The 25,661-nt window shown below is 42.7% G+C and overlaps 1 protein-coding gene across 1 annotated transcript in view; it reads left to right on the top strand.

The window, feature by feature from the left end:
- Positions 1-25,201, top strand: part of LOC143416645 (uncharacterized) — a 42,997-nt gene extending 17,796 nt beyond the window's left edge. The window contains exons 5-7 of the mRNA XM_076882091.1: positions 9,049-9,135; positions 22,959-23,045; positions 25,170-25,201. Coding sequence (XP_076738206.1) covers positions 9,049-9,135; positions 22,959-23,045; positions 25,170-25,201 — 206 coding nt within the window. The remainder of the gene's footprint in view (positions 1-9,048; positions 9,136-22,958; positions 23,046-25,169) is intronic.
- Positions 25,202-25,661: the final 460 nt, after the last annotated feature.

The raw sequence follows: 25,661 nt of genomic DNA, 5'->3' as shown, positions 1-25,661 counted from the left end.
AAAAACAGTGCCTGAGGAGCCCAGCTGTAAGTAAGCTATTAAGACTCGACTGTACACCGTGTTCGTGTTTTCCTCTGAAACAGTAAGTTCTGTTGGAGCAGTCTTTCAACGCCTCTCTCTGTCTCTCGCCTCTCACTTTGTTGTCTGGGTCAAGCAAAGTCGACCCAGACAACAAAGTAAAGCTAGTTTTCAGCTACGAGCCCGACGTATTAGCCAGAGGTCCCTTTACTACGGTTCAAGCCTCAGACCTGTTTTATATACGCGTGAAACAGTTTTCTACACGAGATCACTGCAAAAAGTGCAGCCTTACCTAATGTCCACCTACTGTTACTCATTTATATTAAGGTTTAAATATCTAGTTGGTATTTATATGGCAAGTAACCTTCAATAACGGTAATAAATCACACAGCAATAGGACATTCATGTAGTTGTAAACAGCATGATAATATATTAAATAATCCAAAGTATTCAGAATACGTTACTGTCATTGAGTAACGTAACGGAATACGTTACAAAATACATTTTGGGGCATGTATTCTGTTGTTATATCAGGTCAAATCATCTAAAGATATTTTACTAGAATATCACAGAGTTTGGGAGGATGGGAAACTTCCAAAGAGCTGGAAGGAAGCAGAGATTGTACCAACATGAAACCAGGAAATGGCAGACGGATGGTTTCAACATCCAACATCTGCAACATAATGGAGACGATGATAAACAACAGATTAACAGACTATAATGAAAATAAAAGATATCGGAGTGGGTTTAGGAGACGGAGAAGTACGATGGGTCCAGCTTCATGTTTAAAACATGAAACAATAAAAAGATGAAATCAAACTCAGATCTCATGAACAACAGTTGGGAGGACAGAACAACTGCAGTTTGTGAGTGTGTGGTTTGAAAGGATGTCAGAAGAAAGAGAAAACAGCTGAAGTTAAAACCTGTCAGTCAGACAGTGTTGGTACCAACAGTACAGCCGTGGATCCTTCTGATGCTGCAGGTTTGAGAGCTTTGACTTTAAACTCACACACAGAACAAACACTGATCACACAGTTATGTTCAAATCTGTACAGATGCATCAAAACACAGCATTCATTGTTAAAGCAGGAAAAGGATCAATGATGGTATCAGTGTACACAGGAGAGATGGCTGGAGACATGAGAACACTACGATGAGTCATGTGATCAGACTCGGGTTCATCTTTGGTCAGTTTACAGCACAGGTGTTCAGACAGGTGGGAAAGCAGTGAGTGGAGGAAAAGAGAGGATGATGGTCTAGAAATGTAAAGGAGAAATGAGGAGCACAGGAAGGAGAGAGGAGAGGAGGTCATCTTACAGGACGGGTCCAGGAATCTATGTACAGGTAAACGAGAGATGAATCAGAACCAGGAAACGCTAGGAATAAACACGAGACATAACAAGAGCCAGGGTGTCATTGATGTGTGTCTAACAACATCCAGCGACGAGAAGCTTTGAACCAGCGTCTTAAGTAGTAGCTGAGGAAGGCTGGATAATGAGCCACATGTCCGCGATTACTCAGAGGTGCGTGAGCCGAAGGCGGGAGCCCGCCAAGACCTCCGCCCAGGCAGAGGAAAGACAGGAGAGCAGAAATCAAAACAAAAATGCAGGAAGCCTTGCTGGGAGGGCCGGGCAGACAAAGGGACCGTGACACTTAGAATAGAATAGAATAGAATTCAACTTTATTGTCACTGCACATGCACAGGTACAAGGCAACGAAATGCAGTTTGCATCCATCCAGAAGTGCTTCAGCCATGATATAGATATATTACAATATATATTAGCAATAATATAGATATGTGAGTACATTACAGAAATGGGTCTATTATGGTATGTTATAATGTACACGTATGAAGTATGTTATGAATATGCTAAAACTATAAGTATGTACAGGCTGTAGTGAGTACAGGCTATGAACAGGATATAAATATGAAAAACTATACAGAATCTGAGATATACAGTTATACAGAAATGTGAACTATGCGGGTTATAAACAGTTGTAGGATTAAAGATTATCGTATGTACAGAATGATTATTTACACAGAACTATACAGTAGTGCAGTTAAGATCAGTGAGATATGTGGATAATTCCTACAGAGGCTGTATAAAGTGCTGGTGGCTGTGAGTGGTGGTTCAGTCCATGTTATTATTGTGTGTACGAGGGTATTAGGACGGAGTTTCCCTTCACTGATTCTTTCTGAACGAGGATTTCTGTGCTCAGTCCAACTTTGTGAGACACTTCTTTGAGATCCCCTCGTGCCAAATGTAATAACAGCCATCTAGTGTCATGACTGGAAGACTGTTCCTGTATGCTGTGTGGTGGGTGAGGTGCTGAGTGGGGATAAATCAGTCTGGTTCTTGAGGTGGTCCTGACCTTGAAATGCTCTCATTCATTCCTCGGTGTGAACAGGCAGCTTCTGCAGGTGTGGTGCTAAAGCTTCATCTGGGTGGAGTCACAGGTGTTAGCTGGTGAACAGCTGGCTCTGTCGGTGGTCTCTAGAGCGGACAGCTGTGTTATTTCTTTGTGTCATCCATCTCTCGATGCTGCTGTGAGCCAGGCGTCAGCAGCAGCATCTGTAGGTCAATAGTACCAAACAACTTTGGTGTTTGCAAAACTTGTGCATAATTTTTAGAAATGTACAATTTCTATTTGTATTTCAAGTTATGAAAATAATTCGTTAAACAAGTTTGTTGGTTTTACAGTAAAACTTTTTTCTACTCGGATTTTGAATTCTTTGTCTGAATTTAGATCAACTATGCTCATACAGTATGCCAAAATGAAAAAATAACTCAAATTTCAGATATTTGAGGTTGTGCTGAAAATATTGATACCAAACAAGGCAAGATAAACCGTTTAAAAGGTGAAATATAGAGGTAAAATCAAACGTAGTCAAAAATGGCCAATTATACCCTGGACCCCAGAGGGTTAACTTATGAAGATGTGTTTTTATCCTGAGCACAGAATGAAAATGATGATAATAATTTACTACATGCACACCAAATGTAATAATAGCAGCTCAGTAGTAATCAGAGTAACAAAAACTTACAAAATTCCACTTATTCAGTCTGATGTTCTCTGATCTGTTTCTCTTGTTTAGTGTCTTAAAGGCTGCCAGTGCCTCTCTTTGCTGTAACCAACCTTTCTCTTTATTTCTGAGCTTTTTAAGGACTTTAACCTTTGAAAATGGAAAGAAATCAGTCAGATTCATGGCTGCATCACAGTGTCACATGTAGTTCTCCACATCAGCTGGATTATATCTATAGCAGCCAACAGACTGAAAGCTGTGGACAGTTTTTGTGGCTGGATTATTTCATATGTGTTTGTAGGAGTTTCACTTTCAGAGCACAAAGTTTGGAGTAAAGTATTAAAATGAGTTCCTCAGGTCTGTGACACACACTTTACTGCAAACTGTACAAAATTTAAAACCTGAAAGTGTAAATAAATATGGAGATGTTGTGATTGTTGCTTTGAGGAGAGTTCATGACTTTGGACATTGAGGGGAAGATGTTATCAGAACGAGCGTTTAATCGGCTCAAAGCTGAGTGTTTAGAGTCGAGCTCCACGTTTCTTCTCATCAGTTCATTTATTTGCAAACAAGTTTCCTGTACTTACGTGTAATTTGCAGCAACAAGTCAGGTTTCTGCAGGAAACAATGAAACAAGTACCCTGTACTTGCTGGGCTGTGGGCCGTATCGTGGAGTCTTAATCTGGTTGAACTTCAGGTATTTTATAGGAAAGATGCAAATTGTCTGTGAATCATTTTCAGTATCGTAGCAGCCGAAGTCATTACTGAGTAAGTTCTGCTTCAGTCATTTTCTGCACACTGGACGTTTCACTGTTTCACTGTTCAGCTGTCTTTACATGTTACCTATAAAATGAACACAGTGATAATCACACTGATACTTTGATCCGTACGATCAAACTGTGGAGAGCACAGGCATCATGTGAGCTTATAAACATGGAGACGAGCTGTTCATTCAACTTGAAACAGAAGAACATGAAACAATCCATCAGCATCCACAACAACACTCACACTCAGAACAAGTTTCTTTTCTGTTCACTTTGTAAAATGTCTTTTACTTTGTGAGCAAGAGTCCAAAAACTTGCTCAGACTGTCAGCAGATTTTCACAGAGTCGTCCCAACTAGTAGAAAAGCACCAAAGCTTTCAGCTTCTCCAGTGATCTCCACCTGTGCAGACACACATGGAGGTTTCCAGCACTCATTAATACATGTGGCCTCTTACTGTTAGGACCAATAATTCATTTAGGTTTGATGAACGTCGGCCTGAATCCACCTCCCACCACCAGGAGCTGAATAAGCAGTTATAGATGTAAATAATCTGCTTCTTTATCATCTGAGACCCAAAAAGTGGAACGTACAGAGCTAAAATCATGTGTTTGATTTTTGGCTTTTACAAACAAGCCATTACTACCACACTTCCTGGCCACTTCATTAGGTCCACCTTGTTAGTAATGGGCTGGAGCCCTTTTTCCTTCAGAGCTGCTTCATTCTTTGTAGTACAGTTTTAACAAGGACACATTTTCACCATGGTAACATGATAGTGTCACACAGTTACTGCACACGTGTCATCTCCACATCATGATGCAAATATCCACTTCCACCACAGCCACAGCTGCTCTATTGGATCCAGACTTGGTGGATTTGAATCCAGTGAAGTGATTTTCATGTTTGAAGAACTGCTTTGAGATGATGTCAGATTTGCTTCTCCTGCTAGAAACATCCACACCAACCAGGTATTTTCACACAGAGCTGCTGCTCACTGGACAGCTTCTCTTCTTTGGACCATTGTCAGTGAACCCTGGAGGAGGCTGTGGTCAAATCCCAGCACATCAGAACAAGCGTGCCCTGTTCAGTCATTTCAATGAGCTTTCTTACAAGGATCCATGTGCAAGTGACATGAAGCTGCAACAGTTTTACAAGCTGTGTTACAAAATGAATGTCACAGAGCAAACTTGGATATAACACTATAAGTCTTTGCTCTTTGTTTCCTTAGTGCAGCTGTAATGATCTCTGGTTACTGTGGGCCCATTAAAAAGTGTGGACGTGTCATTTCCACAGAACATTTCACAGACAGTAAGATAGAAGCATAACTTCATAAATATAGTGTTTTAAATGCACATGCTGGAGCTCACAGTGATGCTGCTGTGTGACAGGGTTGTGTTGTTCACACTGTCATACTTGGTTGTCTTGGCGACAGGCTTTCTGGTGTCTCTTCATAATAACTTGTACCTGTGGGTCACATGATCAGGGCTGGTCACTCAAAGAAGAAAGAAACATTCAATTCAATCTGTTTACTCAGTTTGATTCTTTTAGTGCTTTAGTTTATTTCACTAACCTGATGCTGCGACTACAGACACAATCATTTTGTCCTCTTTAATGGTTTCGTAGATTCCCAGTAGCTCGACAGAAAGGCTGCTTTCAGTGCTCCACATAATATGAGCCAGTAAGCAGCTGTGTGGATAGTATATGGTTCAGACTGGGACTGTGGTCAGATAGGACGAAGAGCGCTTTCATTAAAATGACATCATCTGAGTGGAAAATACTCACGTGACTCAGATGTGTAACAGGAAGTGTGGACTGTGATGTCATCAGACAGACAGAAACAGTCATTCAGTAATAAAGTGATTTAATATTCAACAACAGGAAAATAACTAGGGGTGCAACGATACACAAAATTCACGGTTCGGTTCGGTTCGATACTTTGGTGTCACGGTTCGATATTTTTTCGATACAAAAAAATGTTCATGCCTTTTTAATTTGTCATTTATTAAAATTATAAATATATATTTTAACACAAAAGTACAGTTTTTAAATTTAACCCTAACCCTTGTGCGTGTTTTTTATTTTGACAGCGAATGCGCACCTGTGGACCACTTATGTGCAGCCCTGGTTATTTAGCTCATCATATTGCAGCCACAGAAATTCTTTTGTCCATGAAACCATAAAGCTGCACTTTCTTTTTGCCTTATAGTCTGATTTGTCATAACTTCTCCGTTTTGTGGTAAGCTTTTCTTTGGCTGTCACTTCTTCACCCCGACCTGTCTTATTTGGCTCAGCAGAACTAAAATATATATCGTGCTACTTTTACACACGACTCACATAAGCTCAGCGATTCTCTGCGCGATCAACCTCTCACATGTTTAAGCTGCGGGAGATTTCACTTGTCATGTTTGCATAGTAAGCTAACAATTAATAAGACGATGTCAGAGGAATTGGTGCACAAATTATCATCACTCACAGATCAGTGCTGTCGCTCTCTATACACAGTTCGCGCGATTGCAAAGTGAAAGCAAAAAAACAAGCGCAAATTCAAACACGATTTCAATATGTCACATATTGACAGTGGCTCACCCAATGACATAATTACCCAGCTACATTTCTGAAAGAATGCAAAAGCATTGACATATATTTTTCCTTCCTACAATAGCCCGACAGGCAGGGAAGAGATAGCCCCGGGACGTCGGGCTAGCGATATTGCGAGCCCTGTATCTGATTGAGGAATCACTCATCTTTGGAAAAGAGAGTTTATTACAGAGAAATGTCTCTTTCCAAAATAAAAGCTATACTATCCGCTTCTTCTGGGCTATATTCTCAGCAGCATATTAAACATATCAGGTCTCCATAAGGAGAATCCTGTGCTAACAGCTGTCTAAATGACTCGGCTAAAGTTTGTAGCATGCATGCTTGTTGTTTTTGTCTTTGCACTAGGATGATGTCGGCGTAAATGTGCAGTCATATTCGTTGTGTTCCCACTAGTGCTTTCAGGTTAATCTCGTTGAAATAACCTTAACGCCACAACACGGCAAATCTCCATTAACGAGCTACCCCTGATAGCCCCGTGCATGGGGCTATCAGGGGTAGGTACCAACACAAACCCTGCTGATTGTTGGTTTGTGTGTTATTTGTGTTGTGTTCAGGTGACTATAGAAAGACTAATGACACAAATATTATGGATGGACACGTTTCCTGGGCTGCTTCAGGTTTTCCATACAAACACTTGATGTTTGGTAGTTCCAGGTCCAACATGGTGCATGGATATATCCAGCGTCCCTCTTCTGCACGTTTGCTGTTCATCAGTCTCAGCCTTCCTCTCTGTCTTTGTCCTGTAGACTCCTCAGCCTGAGCTGTCCCTGTCACCCACTCATTTCCATCCTTTCTATTCTGCTCACTTGTTCAAATCTTCTACTCTGCCACCTCCAGGTCGCCTCCTGTCGTTGTGTCATGTCTCCATCATCACAGCCTCACTAGGCTGTAAAGCTTCATGTTGACTGTAGCTGCTGTCCTCCTGTCACAGATCACAGCTGATACATGTGTGCACCCACTCCATCCTGCTATACTGTCACTTCACCTCTTTGGGACTTTGCTGCTTTGTATGGAGGACTTCATGTCTTTAAACTGATCCACCATCACCACCTCCACTCCTTCATCTTCACTGTCGTGTCTCCAGCTTCTTCACACACACTCTTCTCTTCAGAGCATACCTCCACCTGTCCAGGCTCTCTTCCACCCACCTGCTTCCTGCTCTCACTACAGATCACAATGTCCTCAGCAAACAGAGCTGCTGAGACTCCTGCCTGAGCTCATCTGCCAGCCTGTCCATCAGCACTGCTAACAAGAAGGGCTCAGAGTGGATTTCTGATGTAATCCCAGCCCCAGCAGGAACCCATCTTTCCCTGCTGCTGCAAACCTTCCCACTGTCTCTCTGTCCTCATACATGTACTGCACCAACCATTGTTTGCATGCACACAGAAACAGTGCAGCTCCTCCTGACCTTCTCTGCACATCTGAAGAGCTTGTTCTTGTCATGAAGCTGCTGCTCACACGTCACTCTTCCAGCTTCTCAACACACTCTTTCCATGTCAGCACATTTCCACCTCTATCTGTCATCACACTAACCTGCTGTAATCCTTTCAGCTGGAGCTTCTTTGTAGACACGTCCCTACATTGCAGCCTGATTACAATGCAGACAGTCGGCTACAGTGTGGCTGGATTTCCTTTCTTAGCGTGCTTTGCTATAAAATAGCCAACAAGGCCTCACGTGACATCAGTCAGTGAGAGTTTCACTGCTGCAGCAGCTCTGTTCACTCACACTTATTAATATTAATGCTCATTACAAATGTTACAGCAGCTGATGCACAAATCTTTGTCTGTGTGAATAAAGTTGGATCCGTTCAAACAGTTTGTTGCTCTGCTTGAAAGCAGCAGTTTTTCTAATGCACCACCTTCATGTTTCCTTCATATTTGAATCCCCCTGTAGATGCTGACAGGTAACCATGTCACACAGAGCTCAAGCCTTTGAATCCAGCTGTGACTGTTGATTTTCTATTGAATGGACTTTTTCAAATCCAGCTGTAGGCCTGTGTTTGTGAGCTCATTAACAGCTGTTTGTTTAGAGAGACGTGGTCCTCACAGGACAGCCACTACAAACATATGATTTTATAGAATATGATGCATTACTGCAGATTCAACACAATAGAAAGGATTTGAAATGAGCTCAGCCTTAAACATGTGCAGCAGTAATATTGATCCACAGACACTGATGGGAACATTTTTCTGCACAATAAGTACTTTGACTTTTCATACTTTATGTACAATTTGCCAGTACTGCAGTTTTGTGTGTAGTGAGGTGTTTTCATGGTGTTTTCTTGGTGCTTTTACTAAAGGAAGCTTCTATCAAATTCTTCCACATGTTGTCAAACTGAGCTGTGTGATGAAGTGAGTGTGACAGAAACACTCAGACTGTGTTTCTTACTTTGTTGTCCTCTCAGTCCCCCAGGTGGAGGTGGATTCAGGGGTGGAGTCTGTGCAGCTGCCCTTCAACACCACACTTCACCTGCCTGAAGGCGCTAAAGTGGAGTGGATGGATGATGAAGAGGAAACAGTCCACGTGTATGAGAACGGCTCTGACCAGCCTCACAAACAGCACCAGGTTTACAGAGACCGAACGAAGATGAATGAAGACCTGCTGAAAACTGGAGACCTCAGTCTGACCCTGAAACACCCCACAGATGGAGACACAGACACCTACACCTGCACCGTCTACAGCAGCGAGGGAAACATCCTGCTGAAGAGACAAGTGAAGCTGAAAGTCAGAGGTCAGTGCTGTAGATACAGGTCAAAGGTCAGAGGTCATGCAGGAGTTTATTCTCTAAAAGCTTTTAGTTTGAATCTATTTTCAGTTCATTCAAATAAAATAAATTCTTTGATGTTTTGATCTAAAAGCCAAAAATGTCAGGCGGAGCAACTGTGTGTTTAAATGAACTAAGAAGAGCATTAAAATGATCCTACCTTCAAAATAAAAGCCTCTGGCATGATGTGAGTTTGGATCAAATCAATAGTTTTGTTAGTTTAGTCCAAATCAGTGTAAATGTATAAATATCAATAGTTTTAAAGCTGCTGAGATCATTCAAACACTTTGATCCAGTCATTTGGATGTTGTCACATGTCAGGGTGGAGCAGCCATAAATACGAGGCTTTTATTGTGAAAATGCTGAGTGTGATGATCCAGAGGAGCCCATGGGGTGTTTGTGGCTGGATGCAAAGGTTTGTAGCTCTCCTTGTAAAGAGAAACAGCTTGAAGCTACAGAGGAGCGTCTGCAGAAGAAGACAGGGGAAAGAGGAAGAAGCTGAGGCCGCTGGAGAAAAGACAGGAAAAGGAAATCAGCTTCATTTGTTGGAGGCCGTTTGTTCATCACACTGAAATATTCCCACTTTAGAGACAGGAAACAAAGTGAAGTGTGGATTGATGTTTGTCTCCATGATTTGGGCCCTGGAGTCATTTCTTCATCTCCCACTTTAAGACATATTAATGTCAGCCTCACACGTCCCACAGTGGACACATTTCTATTTCTAGATGATATTTGGAGGATGGTCATGTGTTTCTCTGCTGTCACAGCTCTTTGTGATATTTGAGCGCAGCTGTAATGTTTGTGTGGTTAAAGCCACCAGACTCCACTGACAAAAACTCTCATTTTAGCCGGAGAACACGGGGCTGCTGTGGGACTTTGTGTTTGCAAAGGTTTCTATTGGAGGCATGTTTGCCTTTATTATATAGGTGCAGAGAGTAGACAGGAAAGTGGGGAGAGAGTGAGGGACACACAGGCACCTGTAGTAAGCCCCGCCTTCAGCCCACCTGCTCAGCCAGGTGAGCTATAGCGCTGCTTTAACATGTTGGTGTGATTGAGAGTGAATGAAAGTGAGTGATGGAGGCAGCAGGAAACTAACAGGCTGTTTGTTCTGAGAGGTCACATGACTGTTGTTCTCAGCAGAGTCTGATGATTTGATGAGACCATGAGAGCGGCTTCAGTTCCTCATCAGAAAGAGTCTGACAGAAGCTCCTCCCTCTGTACCCCAGTAGACTTCTATTAGACTGCTCCAGATTCCTGAGAGTTCACACAGAAAACTTTACAAACAGCCAAAGAAAAACTATTGAAAAGCTTCAAGATCACAAAGAGCTCTTTCACAGCACATATGAGCCATTAAGAAGTGCACATTTGTGTTTCCCACAGTCCATCATCCAATAATATCAAAGGACAAACTGTGAGGTAAAAAGCCTTCAGCTCTTTTTGAAGGAAGCAAAAAGACTTTGGTCCTGAGAGATGGTTCAAAACACAACTCAGACCTACCAAAGTATTATTTGTGCCAAACACATGAAGCCTTCAACTTTGTATGTGTCCAGTCAGTGTGGCAATAGAAGTCACTGTGAGGATTTTCAATGTGCTGTCAAAGAGCATCCAAACAATCAGGTGAGGATGAAGAGAATTAGTGTGGATGGACAGAAAATCCATATCCAGTGTGATTTAGGAGCAGCTCATATATAATGAGTGAAATGAAAGAAGAGCACAGACAGGAAGAACATGAGTGAGCAGACATTTTGGAGCTGCTGATCCACACAGGGCTGGATGGAAGGAGTGGGAGTCCATGATGGCTCAAAGTCTCTGATCTAACTGTTCCTGAGCCTCTCCCCCTGCCTCCTCTTTGGATCTTCTCCTCCTCTTCTTCCTTATCTGCCTCCTCCACCACTGCTCTCTCCTCCCTCATCTCCTCCTCAGCTGAACTGAAGTCAGGGCTGTAACATGAGGAAACGTGCAGAAATGACTGAGTCAGCATGTTGTTGAAGTGAGTTGAGTGATGGTGAGCAGATTAGATGTGCGAGCCTCCCTGTAGAGAAAAGCAGATCTTCTCCAGAGTTTCCCACCTCATGTTTTCCTGTGTCACAGCTGATTGTCACATCCTGGCTGTCACTAAATGAGTGGTCCAAAGGTGGAAGGAGGAGCACAGTTAGATTGTTCACCTCCTAACCTGTGAAATCAACCAGCTGAATGAAAAACACTGTGATCCTATGAGCTGCTATCAGGGCTGCTCCATTCTCAGGATTCTCATCTGGATGACTGAAGCAGATTATTGATGAAGTCAGCAAACAGCTTTCAAAATGGCTCTTTTTCCAGGGGAACTCCCTGAAATGTAAATCTCATTGGAATGAAGAAGAAGTCCAAAGGCGTGGTTAGGCCCAGACTTGTGGCTGTTTTCAATGTAAAGCCCATGTTGCAGGCAGCTGCTGCTCCTTACTGGCCCACAGCCTCCACTGATGGATGTGTCAGCTCACTTGTACTGTAGCCACGGGGAGAGCGATGGTGAAGCTGACAACCAGAGGTGTAGCGCTATTTGTTGAAGTAGCCCAGCTGTGCCATGGAAGCACAAGTTTCCAGAGATGATTGGACTGTGAGCAGAAATGATCCATGTTGGACTGAATTGAAGAACAGATCATAAAGTCCTCTGTGTGCCCAGCCCGTCTGTCTGAGCATCTTCATCAGTGTGCAGCTGATCTACAGCTAATGTGCTGATTGATGAGCAGCCTGTTCATGGTGATGATGAGAAACAGATTGGATTCAAAGCACAAATGAGTGAAAAAGGAGCAGCAGCCATGATAGAGCGAGTCCTCTGCTGACAGAAATAGTGGAGTGAAGGATTTGTGCAGCGTTTCTCTGTGAAAACAGCTGATTCAGATCAATGAGAGGAGGATGAAGGAGAAGCAGCATGTTTCTGATAGAAGCATCACTGCTGTGCTACAAACTGCTGGAAGTAGAAGAAGTCAGAGCAGTCGATAACATGAAGTTACAGAGTAACTGTCAAAGGAAAGAAGGGAGAGGACGAGAAACATTTGTTCAGTGTCAGCATCAGATGTCAGAAAAATACAGGAACCTCATGCAGCGCTTAGAGAAGATGATTCACTGCATATGTAATAAAGTGTACAGACAAATGGAAACATATGACAGCAACTTTGAAGGCAGCAGAGACGTGTTTGCTCTCAGAGACGTGTCAGGTTAATAAGAGACTCGGGGAGGACCAGCAGAGAGGACAGGCTGATTGTTGTACACTGGGACAGTTTAAGCTCAGCTTTTACAGCCCATGTAGCAGACTGTCATCAGAACCAGTGGATGAAACCAGTGCAGTGAAAATAATGTGGTGTGGGGATTTTAATGGTCACAGTGAGCAGAGCAGTCAGTGAAGAATGAATGAAGTTAAAGAAGCTGTACAAGAGTAGATATTAGAGCAGGGACAGAGTCAGCAGCTGATCTCAGGATGGTCTCAGATTGGCTGTCAGGTGTTTGTTGATGGCAGGAAGTCACAGACAGGAAGTGACCTCACTCCTGTAATGATGATACAGAGCTGGGTGTAGAGGAGCGATACAGGGGTGATGAAGTGGTGTTTCAGTGCTGCTGACTGGAGGACATTCAGATTTGTTAGTAAACTGTACAAAGTGATGTGAGTGTTGATGATGTAAGTTGTTGTGTTTGTAACGCTGTTTTAGAAGCAGCAAAGCAGGCGATGAGGAAGAAAGGAGGGAAGGTCACAAACAAAGTGTGATTAAAGATCTGTGGAGGTCTGTAGCTCAGCTGTAGGGGAGGGTGGAGCAGTGACAGTGGAGGCTGGTGAAGTCACAGCAGTGAAAGATCAATATAGTCCAGATAATATTAGTGAAGAAAACAGTTATAGAATATCAGGAGTTATTACAGCAGTGTTGGGGAGTGTGGAATATACGAGGCACAGGTACACGCACACACAGGTCTTTATCGCCAAGTTCCACATTTATTTACACTTTCACACACTGATACTGTCGCACAGACTGACAGCTGTCCATCCCAGCTGATGTGTGTCTCTCTCTCCTGGCCGCTCCTCCCCGTCTCACTATAAACACAGCGGAGGGAGACCATCATCAGTACATAAACACCATCAGCTGTTCTTACCGGCCTCGCAGCGCCGCCCTGTTGAGCCTTCTGCTCCACTCCTCCCCTGCAGCTGCGCCCGGGGCCACGCCTCCGCCACAGGGAGTAACTGAATACATGTACCAGCGTTACGTATTTAAAACACAAAATATGAGTAACTGTATTGTGTTACAGTTACCGTTTAAAGAGGTGGCAATGAGAACACAGTTACTTTGTTGAAATAATGGATTACACGTGGTCTTTTCCAGTCTCATATGTTAGGCTATGCTCTCTCTAGTTTTGGTAATTCCACGTTGGTGGAAACCCAAACAAAACACGATTAAGAGGCTCTAATGTCTGTGTCTCAATCTCACGGCCCATGTCACCTCTGCTTGCAGCTGCATAATGACGTGAAGAAATATTTTTTAAAATTATTATTCACAAAATCATTTAATATGAAAGCAACAGGCAGAGTCTTACAGGCATCGCCCTAAATAATGCAGCCTGATGGGCAGTGTAGTCCGTGCTGCAGGGAGAACTGTCATACACGTTATGTGTCTGTGAGCGTGAGGAGGGAGAGAAAGGAGAGTGGAAACGTACGAGCTGTCACCGAGCAGAAACGGGAGCTGGAAGCATGTAAATATAATAATAACCACTGCAGCCAAAAACAGTGCCTGAGGAGCCCAGTTGTAAGTAAGCTATTAAGACTCGACTGTACACCGTGTTCGTGTTTTCCTCTGAAACAGTAAGTTCTGTTGGAGCAGCCTTTCAACGCCTCTCTCTGTCTCTCGCCTCTCACTTTGTTGTCTGGGTCAAGCAAAGTCGACCCAGACAACAAAGTAAAGCTAGTTTTCAGCTACGAGCCCGACGTATTAGCCAGAGGTCCCTTTACTACGGTTCAAGCCTCAGACCTGTTTTATATACGCGTGAAACAGTTTTCTACACGAGATCACTGCAAAAAGTGCAGCCTTACCTAATGTCCACCTACTGTTACTCATTTATATTAAGGTTTAAATATCTAGTTGGTATTTATATGGCAAGTAACCTTCAATAACGGTAATAAATCACACAGCAATAGGACATTCATGTAGTTGTAAACAGCATGATAATATATTAAATAATCCAAAGTATTCAGAATACGTTACTGTCATTGAGTAACGTAACGGAATACGTTACAAAATACATTTTGGGGCATTTATTCTGTTGTTATATCAGGTCAAATCATCTAAAGATATTTTACTAGAATATCACAGAGTTTGGGAGGATGGGAAACTTCCAAAGAGCTGGAAGGAAGCAGAGATTGTACCAACATGAAACCAGGAAATGGCAGACGGATGGTTTCAACATCCAACATCTGCAACATAATGGAGACGATGATAAACAACAGATTAACAAACTATAATGAAAATAAAAGATATCGGAGTGGGTTTAGGAGACGGAGAAGTACGATGGGTCCAGCTTCATGTTTAAAACATGAAACAATAAAAAGATGAAATCAAACTCAGATCTCATGAACAACAGTTGGGAGGACAGAACAACTGCAGTTTGTGAGTGTGTGGTTTGAAAGGATGTCAGAAGAAAGAGAAAACAGCTGAAGTTAAAACCTGTCAGTCAGACAATGTTGGTACCAACAGTACAGCCGTGGATCCTCCTGATGCTGCAGGTTTGAGAGCTTTGACTTTAAACTCACACACAGAACAAACACTGATCACACAGTTATGTTCAAATCTGTACAGATGCATCAAAACACAGCATTCATTGTTAAAGCAGGAAAAGGATCAATGATGGTATCAGTGTACACAGGAGAGATGGCTGGAGACATGAGAACACTACGGTGAGTCATGTGATCAGACTCGGGTTCATCTTTGGTCAGTTTACAGCACAGGTGTTCAGACAGGTGGGAAAGCAGTGAGTGGAGGAAAAGAGAGGATGATGGTCTAGAAATGTAAAGGAGAAATGAGGAGCACAGGAAGGAGAGAGGAGAGGAGGTCATCTTACAGGACGGGTCCAGGAATCTATGTACAGGTAAACGAGAGATGAATCAGAACCAGGAAACGCTAGGAATAAACACGAGACATAACAAGAGCCAGGGTGTCATTGATGTGTGTCTAACAACATCCAGCGACGAGAAGCTTTGAACCAGCGTCTTAAGTAGTAGCTGAGGAAGGCTGGATAATGAGCCACATGTCCGCGATTACTCAGAGGTGCGTGAGCCGAAGGCGGGAGCCCACCAAGACCTCCGCCCAGGCAGAGGAAAGACAGGAGAGCAGAAATCAAAACAAAAATGCAGGAAGCCTTGCTGGGAGGGCCGGGCAGACAAAGGGACCGTGACACTTAGAATAGAATAGAATAGAATTCAACTTTATTGTCACTGCACATGCACAGGTACAAGGCAACGAAATGCAGTTTGCATCCATCCAGAAGTGCTTCAGCCATGATATAGATATATTACAATATATATTAGCAATAATATAGATATGTGAGTACATTACAGAAATGGGTCTATTATGGTATGTTATAATGTACACGTATGAAGTATGTTATGAATATGCTAAAACTATAAGTATGTACAGGCTGTAGTGAGTACAGGCTATGAACAGGATATAAATATGAAAAACTATACAGAATCTGAGATATACAGTTATACAGAAATGTGAACTATGCGGGTTATAAACAGTTGTAGGATTAAAGATTATCGTATGTACAGAATGATTATTTACACAGAACTATACAGTAGTGCAGTTAAGATCAGTGAGATATGTGGATAATTCCTACAGAGGCTGTATAAAGTGCTGGTGGCTGTGAGTGGTGGTTCAGTCCATGTTATTATTGTGTGTACGAGGGTATTAGGACGGAGTTTCCCTTCACTGATTCTTTCTGAACGAGGATTTCTGTGCTCAGTCCAACTTTGTGAGACACTTCTTTGAGATCCCCTCGTGCCAAATGTAATAACAGCCATCTAGTGTCATGAGTGGAAGACTGTTCCTGTATGCTGTGTGGTGGGTGAGGTGCTGAGTGGGGATAAATCACAGTCTGGTTCTTGAGGTGGTCCTGACCTTGAAATGCTCTCATTCATTCCTCGGTGTGAACAGGCAGCTTCTGCAGGTGTGGTGCTAAAGCTTCATCTGGGTGGAGTCACAGGTGTTAGCTGGTGAACAGCTGACTCTGTCGGTGGTCTCTAGAGCGGACAGCTGTGTTATTTCTTTGTGTCATCCATCTCTCGATGCTGCTGTGAGCCAGGCGTCAGCAGCAGCATCTGTAGGTCAATAGTACCAAACAACTTTGGTGTTTGCAAAACTTGTGCATAATTTTTAGAAATGTACAATTTCTATTTGTATTTCAAGTTATGAAAATAATTCGTTAAACAAGTTTGTTGGTTTTACAGTAAAACTTTTTTCTACTCGGATTTTGAATTCTTTGTCTGAATTTAGATCAACTATGCTCATACAGTATGCCAAAATGAAAAAATAACTCAAATTTCAGATATTTGAGGTTGTGCTGAAAATATTGATACCAAACAAGGCAAGATAAACCGTTTAAAAGGTGAAATATAGAGGTAAAATCAAACGTAGTCAAAAATGGCCAATTATACCCTGGACCCCAGAGGGTTAACTTATGAAGATGTGTTTTTATCCTGAGCACAGAATGAAAATGATGATAATAATTTACTACATGCACACCAAATGTAATAATAGCAGCTCAGTAGTAATCAGAGTAACAAAAACTTACAAAATTCCACTTATTCAGTCTGATGTTCTCTGATCTGTTTCTCTTGTTTAGTGTCTTAAAGGCTGCCAGTGCCTCTCTTTGCTGTAACCAACCTTTCTCTTTATTTCTGAGCTTTTTAAGGACTTTAACCTTTGAAAATGGAAAGAAATCAGTCAGATTCATGGCTGCATCACAGTGTCACATGTAGTTCTCCACATCAGCTGGATTATATCTATAGCAGCCAACAGACTGAAAGCTGTGGACAGTTTTTGTGGCTGGATTATTTCATATGTGTTTGTAGGAGTTTCACTTTCAGAGCACAAAGTTTGGAGTAAAGTATTAAAATGAGTTCCTCAGGTCTGTGACACACACTTTACTGCAAACTGTACAAAATTTAAAACCTGAAAGTGTAAATAAATATGGAGATGTTGTGATTGTTGCTTTGAGGAGAGTTCATGACTTTGGACATTGAGGGGAAGATGTTATCAGAACGAGCGTTTAATCGGCTCAAAGCTGAGTGTTTAGAGTCGAGCTCCACGTTTCTTCTCATCAGTTCATTTATTTGCAAACAAGTTTCCTGTACTTACGTGTAATTTGCAGCAACAAGTCAGGTTTCTGCAGGAAACAATGAAACAAGTACCCTGTACTTCCTGGGCTGTGGGCCGTATCGTGGAGTCTTAATCTGGTTGAACTTCAGGTATTTTATAGGAAAGATGCAAATTGTCTGTGAATCATTTTCAGTATCGTAGCAGCCGAAGTCATTACTGAGTAAGTTCTGCTTCAGTCATTTTCTGCACACTGGACGTTTCACTGTTTCACTGTTCAGCTGTCTTTACATGTTACCTATAAAATGAACACAGTGATAATCACACTGATACTTTGATCCGTACGATCAAACTGTGGAGAGCACAGGCATCATGTGAGCTTATAAACATGGAGACGAGCTGTTCATTCAACTTGAAACAGAAGAACATGAAACAATCCATCAGCATCCACAACAACACTCACACTCAGAACAAGTTTCTTTCCTGGTCACTTTGTAAAATGTCTTTTACTTTGTGAGCAAGAGTCCAAAAACTTGCTCAGACTGTCAGCAGATTTTCACAGAGTCGTCCCAACTAGTAGAAAAGCACCAAAGCTTTCAGCTTCTCCAGTGATCTCCACCTGTGCAGACACACATGGAGGTTTCCAGCACTCATTAATACATGTGGCCTCTTACTGTTAGGACCAATAATTCATTTAGGTTTGATGAACGTCGGCCTGAATCCACCTCCCACCACCAGGAGCTGAATAAGCAGTTATAGATGTAAATAATCTGCTTCTTTATCATCTGAGACCCAAAAAGTGGAACGTACAGAGCTAAAATCATGTGTTTGATTTTTGGCTTTTACAAACAAGCCATTACTGCCACACTTCCTGGCCACTTCATTAGGTCCACCTTGTTAGTAATGGGCTGGAGCCCTTTTTCCTTCAGAGCTGCTTCATTCTTTGTAGTACAGTTTTAACAAGGACACATTTTCACCATGGTAACATGATAGTGTTACACAGTTACTGCACACGTGTCATCTCCACATCATGATGCAAATATCCACTTCCACCACAGCCACAGCTGCTCTATTGGATCCAGACTTGGTGGATTTGAATCCAGTGAAGTGATTTTCATGTTTGAAGAACTGCTTTGAGATGATGTCAGATTTGCTTCTCCTGCTAGAAACATCCACACCAACCAGGTATTTTCACACAGAGCTGCTGCTCACTGGACAGCTTCTCTTCTTTGGACCATTGTCAGTGAACCCTGGAGGAGGCTGTGGTCAAATCCCAGCACATCAGAACAAGCGTGCCCTGTTCAGTCATTTCAATGAGCTTTCTTACAAGGATCCATGTGCAAGTGACATGAAGCTGCAACAGTTTTACAAGCTGTGTTACAAAATGAATGTCACAGAGCAAACTTGGATATAACACTATAAGTCTTTGCTCTTTGTTTCCTTAGTGCAGCTGTAATGATCTCTGGTTACTGTGGGCCCATTAAAAAGTGTGGACGTGTCATTTCCACAGAACATTTCACAGACAGTAAGATAGAAGCATAACTTCATAAATATAGTGTTTTAAATGCACATGCTGGAGCTCACAGTGATGCTGCTGTGTGACAGGGTTGTGTTGTTCACACTGTCATACTTGGTTGTCTTGGCGACAGGCTTTCTGGTGTCTCTTCATAATAACTTGTACCTGTGGGTCACATGATCAGGGCTGGTCACTCAAAGAAGAAAGAAACATTCAATTCAATCTGTTTACTCAGTTTGATTCTTTTAGTGCTTTAGTTTATTTCACTAACCTGATGCTGCGACTACAGACACAATCATTTTGTCCTCTTTAATGGTTTCGTAGATTCCCAGTAGCTCGACAGAAAGGCTGCTTTCAGTGCTCCACATAATATGAGCCAGTAAGCAGCTGTGTGGATAGTATATGGTTCAGACTGGGACTGTGGTCAGATAGGACGAAGAGCGCTTTCATTAAAATGACATCATCTGAGTGGAAAATACTCACGTGACTCAGATGTGTAACAGGAAGTGTGGACTGTGATGTCATCAGACAGACAGAAACAGTCATTCAGTAATAAAGTGATTTAATATTCAACAACAGGAAAATAACTAGGGGTGCAACGATACACAAAATTCACGGTTCGGTTCGGTTCGATACTTTGGTGTCACGGTTCGATATTTTTTCGATACAAAAAAATGTTCATGCCTTTTTAATTTGTCATTTATTAAAATTATAAATATATATTTTAACACAAAAGTACAGTTTTTAAATTTAACCCTAACCCTTGTGCGTGTTTTTTATTTTGACAGCGAATGCGCACCTGTGGACCACTTATGTGCAGCCCTGGTTATTTAGCTCATCATATTGCAGCCACAGAAATTCTTTTGTCCATGAAACCATAAAGCTGCACTTTCTTTTTGCCTTATAGTCTGATTTGTCATAACTTCTCCGTTTTGTGGTAAGCTTTTCTTTGGCTGTCACTTCTTCACCCCGACCTGTCTTATTTGGCTCAGCAGAACTAAAATATATATCGTGCTACTTTTACACACGACTCACATAAGCTCAGCGATTCTCTGCGCGATCAACCTCTCACATGTTTAAGCTGCGGGAGATTTCACTTGTCATGTTTGCATAGTAAGCTAACAATTAATAAGACGATGTCAGAGGAATTGGTGCACAAATTATCATCACTCACAGATCAGTGCTGTCGCTCTCTATACACAGTTCGCGCGATTGCAAAGTGAAAGCAAAAAAACAAGCGCAAATTCAAACACGATTTCAATATGTCACATATTGACAGTGGCTCACCCAATGACATAATTACCCAGCTACATTTCTGAAAGAATGCAAAAGCATTGACATATATTTTTCCTTCCTACAATAGCCCGACAGGCAGGGAAGAGATAGCCCCGGGACGTCGGGCTAGCGATATTGCGAGCCCTGTATCTGATTGAGGAATCACTCATCTTTGGAAAAGAGAGTTTATTACAGAGAAATGTCTCTTTCCAAAATAAAAGCTATACTATCCGCTTCTTCTGGGCTATATTCTCAGCAGCATATTAAACATATCAGGTCTCCATAAGGAGAATCCTGTGCTAACAGCTGTCTAAATGACTCGGCTAAAGTTTGTAGCATGCATGCTTGTTGTTTTTGTCTTTGCACTAGGATGATGTCGGCGTAAATGTGCAGTCATATTCGTTGTGTTCCCACTAGTGCTTTCAGGTTAATCTCGTTGAAATAACCTTAACGCCACAACACGGCAAATCTCCATTAACGAGCTACCCCTGATAGCCCCGTGCATGGGGCTATCAGGGGTAGGTACCAACACAAACCCTGCTGATTGTTGGTTTGTGTGTTATTTGTGTTGTGTTCAGGTGACTATAGAAAGACTAATGACACAAATATTATGGATGGACACGTTTCCTGGGCTGCTTCAGGTTTTCCATACAAACACTTGATGTTTGGTAGTTCCAGGTCCAACATGGTGCATGGATATATCCAGCGTCCCTCTTCTGCACGTTTGCTGTTCATCAGTCTCAGCCTTCCTCTCTGTCTTTGTCCTGTAGACTCCTCAGCCTGAGCTGTCCCTGTCACCCACTCATTTCCATCCTTTCTATTCTGCTCACTTGTTCAAATCTTCTACTCTGCCACCTCCAGGTCGCCTCCTGTCGTTGTGTCATGTCTCCATCATCACAGCCTCACTAGGCTGTAAAGCTTCATGTTGACTGTAGCTGCTGTCCTCCTGTCACAGATCACAGCTGATACATGTGTGCACCCACTCCATCCTGCTATACTGTCACTTCACCTCTTTGGGACTTTGCTGCTTTGTATGGAGGACTTCATGTCTTTAAACTGATCCACCATCACCACCTCCACTCCTTCATCTTCACTGTCGTGTCTCCAGCTTCTTCACACACACTCTTCTCTTCAGAGCATACCTCCACCTGTCCAGGCTCTCTTCCACCCACCTGCTTCCTGCTCTCACTACAGATCACAATGTCCTCAGCAAACAGAGCTGCTGAGACTCCTGCCTGAGCTCATCTGCCAGCCTGTCCATCAGCACTGCTAACAAGAAGGGCTCAGAGTGGATTTCTGATGTAATCCCAGCCCCAGCAGGAACCCATCTTTCCCTGCTGCTGCAAACCTTCCCACTGTCTCTCTGTCCTCATACATGTACTGCACCAACCATTGTTTGCATGCACACAGAAACAGTGCAGCTCCTCCTGACCTTCTCTGCACATCTGAAGAGCTTGTTCTTGTCATGAAGCTGCTGCTCACACGTCACTCTTCCAGCTTCTCAACACACTCTTTCCATGTCAGCACATTTCCACCTCTATCTGTCATCACACTAACCTGCTGTAATCCTTTCAGCTGGAGCTTCTTTGTAGACACGTCCCTACATTGCAGCCTGATTACAATGCAGACAGTCGGCTACAGTGTGGCTGGATTTCCTTTCTTAGCGTGCTTTGCTATAAAATAGCCAACAAGGCCTCACGTGACATCAGTCAGTGAGAGTTTCACTGCTGCAGCAGCTCTGTTCACTCACACTTATTAATATTAATGCTCATTACAAATGTTACAGCAGCTGATGCACAAATCTTTGTCTGTGTGAATAAAGTTGGATCAGTTCAAACAGTTTGTTGCTCTGCTTGAAAGCAGCAGTTTTTCTAATGCACCACCTTCATGTTTCCTTCATATTTGAATCCCCCTGTAGATGCTGACAGGTAACCATGTCACACAGAGCTCAAGCCTTTGAATCCAGCTGTGACTGTTGATTTTCTATTGAATGGACTTTTTCAAATCCAGCTGTAGGCCTGTGTTTGTGAGCTCATTAACAGCTGTTTGTTTAGAGAGACGTGGTCCTCACAGGACAGCCACTACAAACATATGATTTTATAGAATATGATGCATTACTGCAGATTCAACACAATAGAAAGGATTTGAAATGAGCTCAGCCTTAAACATGTGCAGCAGTAATATTGATCCACAGACACTGATGGGAACATTTTTCTGCACAATAAGTACTTTGACTTTTCATACTTTATGTACAATTTGCCAGTACTGCAGTTTTGTGTGTAGTGAGGTGTTTTCATGGTGTTTTCTTGGTGCTTTTACTAAAGGAAGCTTCTATCAAATTCTTCCACATGTTGTCAAACTGAGCTGTGTGATGAAGTGAGTGTGACAGAAACACTCAGACTGTGTTTCTTACTTTGTTGTCCTCTCAGTCCCCCAGGTGGAGGTGGATTCAGGGGTGGAGTCTGTGCAGCTGCCCTTCAACACCACACTTCACCTGCCTGAAGGCGCTAAAGTGGAGTGGATGGATGATGAAGAGGAAACAGTCCACGTGTATGAGAACGGCTCTGACCAGCCTCACAAACAGCACCAGGTTTACAGAGACCGAACGAAGATGAATGAAGACCTGCTGAAAACTGGAGACCTCAGTCTGACCCTGAAACACCCCACAGATGGAGACACAGACACCTACACCTGCACCGTCTACAGCAGCGAGGGAAACATCCTGCTGAAGAGACAAGTGAAGCTGAAAGTCAGAGGTCAGTGCTGTAGATACAGGTCAAAGGTCAGAGGTCATGCAGGAGTTTATTCTCTAAAAGCTTTTAGTTTGAATCTATTTTCAGTTCATTCAAATAAAATAAATTCTTTGATGTTTTGATCTAAAAGCCAAAAATGTCAGGCGGAGCAACTGTGTGTTTAAATGAACTAAGAAGAGCATTAAAATGATCCTACCTTCAAAATAAAAGCCTCTGGCATGATGTGAGTTTGGATCAAATCAATAGTTTTGTTAGTTTAGTCCAAATCAGTGTAAATGTATAAATATCAATAGTTTTAAAGCTGCTGAGATCATTCAAACACTTTGATCCAGTCATTTGGATGTTGTCACATGTCAGGGTGGAGCAGCCATAAATACGAGGCTTTTATTGTGAAAATGCTGAGTGTGATGATCCAGAGGAGCCCATGGGGTGTTTGTGGCTGGATGCAAAGGTTTGTAGCTCTCCTTGTAAAGAGAAACAGCTTGAAGCTACAGAGGAGCGTCTGCAGAAGAAGACAGGGGAAAGAGGAAGAAGCTGAGGCCGCTGGAGAAAAGACAGGAAAAGGAAATCAGCTTCATTTGTTGGAGGCCGTTTGTTCATCACACTGAAATATTCCCACTTTAGAGACAGGAAACAAAGTGAAGTGTGGATTGATGTTTGTCTCCATGATTTGGGCCCTGGAGTCATTTCTTCATCTCCCACTTTAAGACATATTAATGTCAGCCTCACACGTCCCACAGTGGACACATTTCTATTTCTAGATGATATTTGGAGGATGGTCATGTGTTTCTCTGCTGTCACAGCTCTTTGTGATATTTGAGCGCAGCTGTAATGTTTGTGTGGTTAAAGCCACCAGACTCCACTGACAAAAACTCTCATTTTAGCCGGAGAACACGGGGCTGCTGTGGGACTTTGTGTTTGCAAAGGTTTCTATTGGAGGCATGTTTGCCTTTATTATATAGGTGCAGAGAGTAGACAGGAAAGTGGGGAGAGAGTGAGGGACACACAGGCACCTGTAGTAAGCCCCGCCTTCAGCCCACCTGCTCAGCCAGGTGAGCTATAGCGCTGCTTTAACATGTTGGTGTGATTGAGAGTGAATGAAAGTGAGTGATGGAGGCAGCAGGAAACTAACAGGCTGTTTGTTCTGAGAGGTCACATGACTGTTGTTCTCAGCAGAGTCTGATGATTTGATGAGACCATGAGAGCGGCTTCAGTTCCTCATCAGAAAGAGTCTGACAGAAGCTCCTCCCTCTGTACCCCAGTAGACTTCTATTAGACTGCTCCAGATTCCTGAGAGTTCACACAGAAAACTTTACAAACAGCCAAAGAAAAACTATTGAAAAGCTTCAAGATCACAAAGAGCTCTTTCACAGCACATATGAGCCATTAAGAAGTGCACATTTGTGTTTCCCACAGTCCATCATCCAATAATATCAAAGGACAAACTGTGAGGTAAAAAGCCTTCAGCTCTTTTTGAAGGAAGCAAAAAGACTTTGGTCCTGAGAGATGGTTCAAAACACAACTCAGACCTACCAAAGTATTATTTGTGCCAAACACATGAAGCCTTCAACTTTGTATGTGTCCAGTCAGTGTGGCAATAGAAGTCACTGTGAGGATTTTCAATGTGCTGTCAAAGAGCATCCAAACAATCAGGTGAGGATGAAGAGAATTAGTGTGGATGGACAGAAAATCCATATCCAGTGTGATTTAGGAGCAGCTCATATATAATGAGTGAAATGAAAGAAGAGCACAGACAGGAAGAACATGAGTGAGCAGACATTTTGGAGCTGCTGATCCACACAGGGCTGGATGGAAGGAGTGGGAGTCCATGATGGCTCAAAGTCTCTGATCTAACTGTTCCTGAGCCTCTCCCCCTGCCTCCTCTTTGGATCTTCTCCTCCTCTTCTTCCTTATCTGCCTCCTCCACCACTGCTCTCTCCTCCCTCATCTCCTCCTCAGCTGAACTGAAGTCAGGGCTGTAACATGAGGAAACGTGCAGAAATGACTGAGTCAGCATGTTGTTGAAGTGAGTTGAGTGATGGTGAGCAGATTAGATGTGCGAGCCTCCCTGTAGAGAAAAGCAGATCTTCTCCAGAGTTTCCCACCTCATGTTTTCCTGTGTCACAGCTGATTGTCACATCCTGGCTGTCACTAAATGAGTGGTCCAAAGGTGGAAGGAGGAGCACAGTTAGATTGTTCACCTCCTAACCTGTGAAATCAATCAGCTGAATGAAAAACACTGTGATCCTATGAGCTGCTATCAGGGCTGCTCCATTCTCAGGATTCTCATCTGGATGACTGAAGCAGATTATTGATGAAGTCAGCAAACAGCTTTCAAAATGGCTCTTTTTCCAGGGGAACTCCCTGAAATGTAAATCTCATTGGAATGAAGAAGAAGTCCAAAGGCGTGGTTAGGCCCAGACTTGTGGCTGTTTTCAATGTAAAGCCCATGTTGCAGGCAGCTGCTGCTCCTTACTGGCCCACAGCCTCCACTGATGGATGTGTCAGCTCACTTGTACTGTAGCCACGGGGAGAGCGATGGTGAAGCTGACAACCAGAGGTGTAGCGCTATTTGTTGAAGTAGCCCAGCTGTGCCATGGAAGCACAAGTTTCCAGAGA

Source organism: Maylandia zebra, linkage group LG3 (genome assembly GCF_041146795.1).
Source record: "Maylandia zebra isolate NMK-2024a linkage group LG3, Mzebra_GT3a, whole genome shotgun sequence".
NCBI lineage: Eukaryota > Metazoa > Chordata > Actinopteri > Cichliformes > Cichlidae > Maylandia > Maylandia zebra.
Note: the sequence above shows the minus strand (reverse complement) of the source record. Positions and strands in the feature narration are given on the sequence as shown.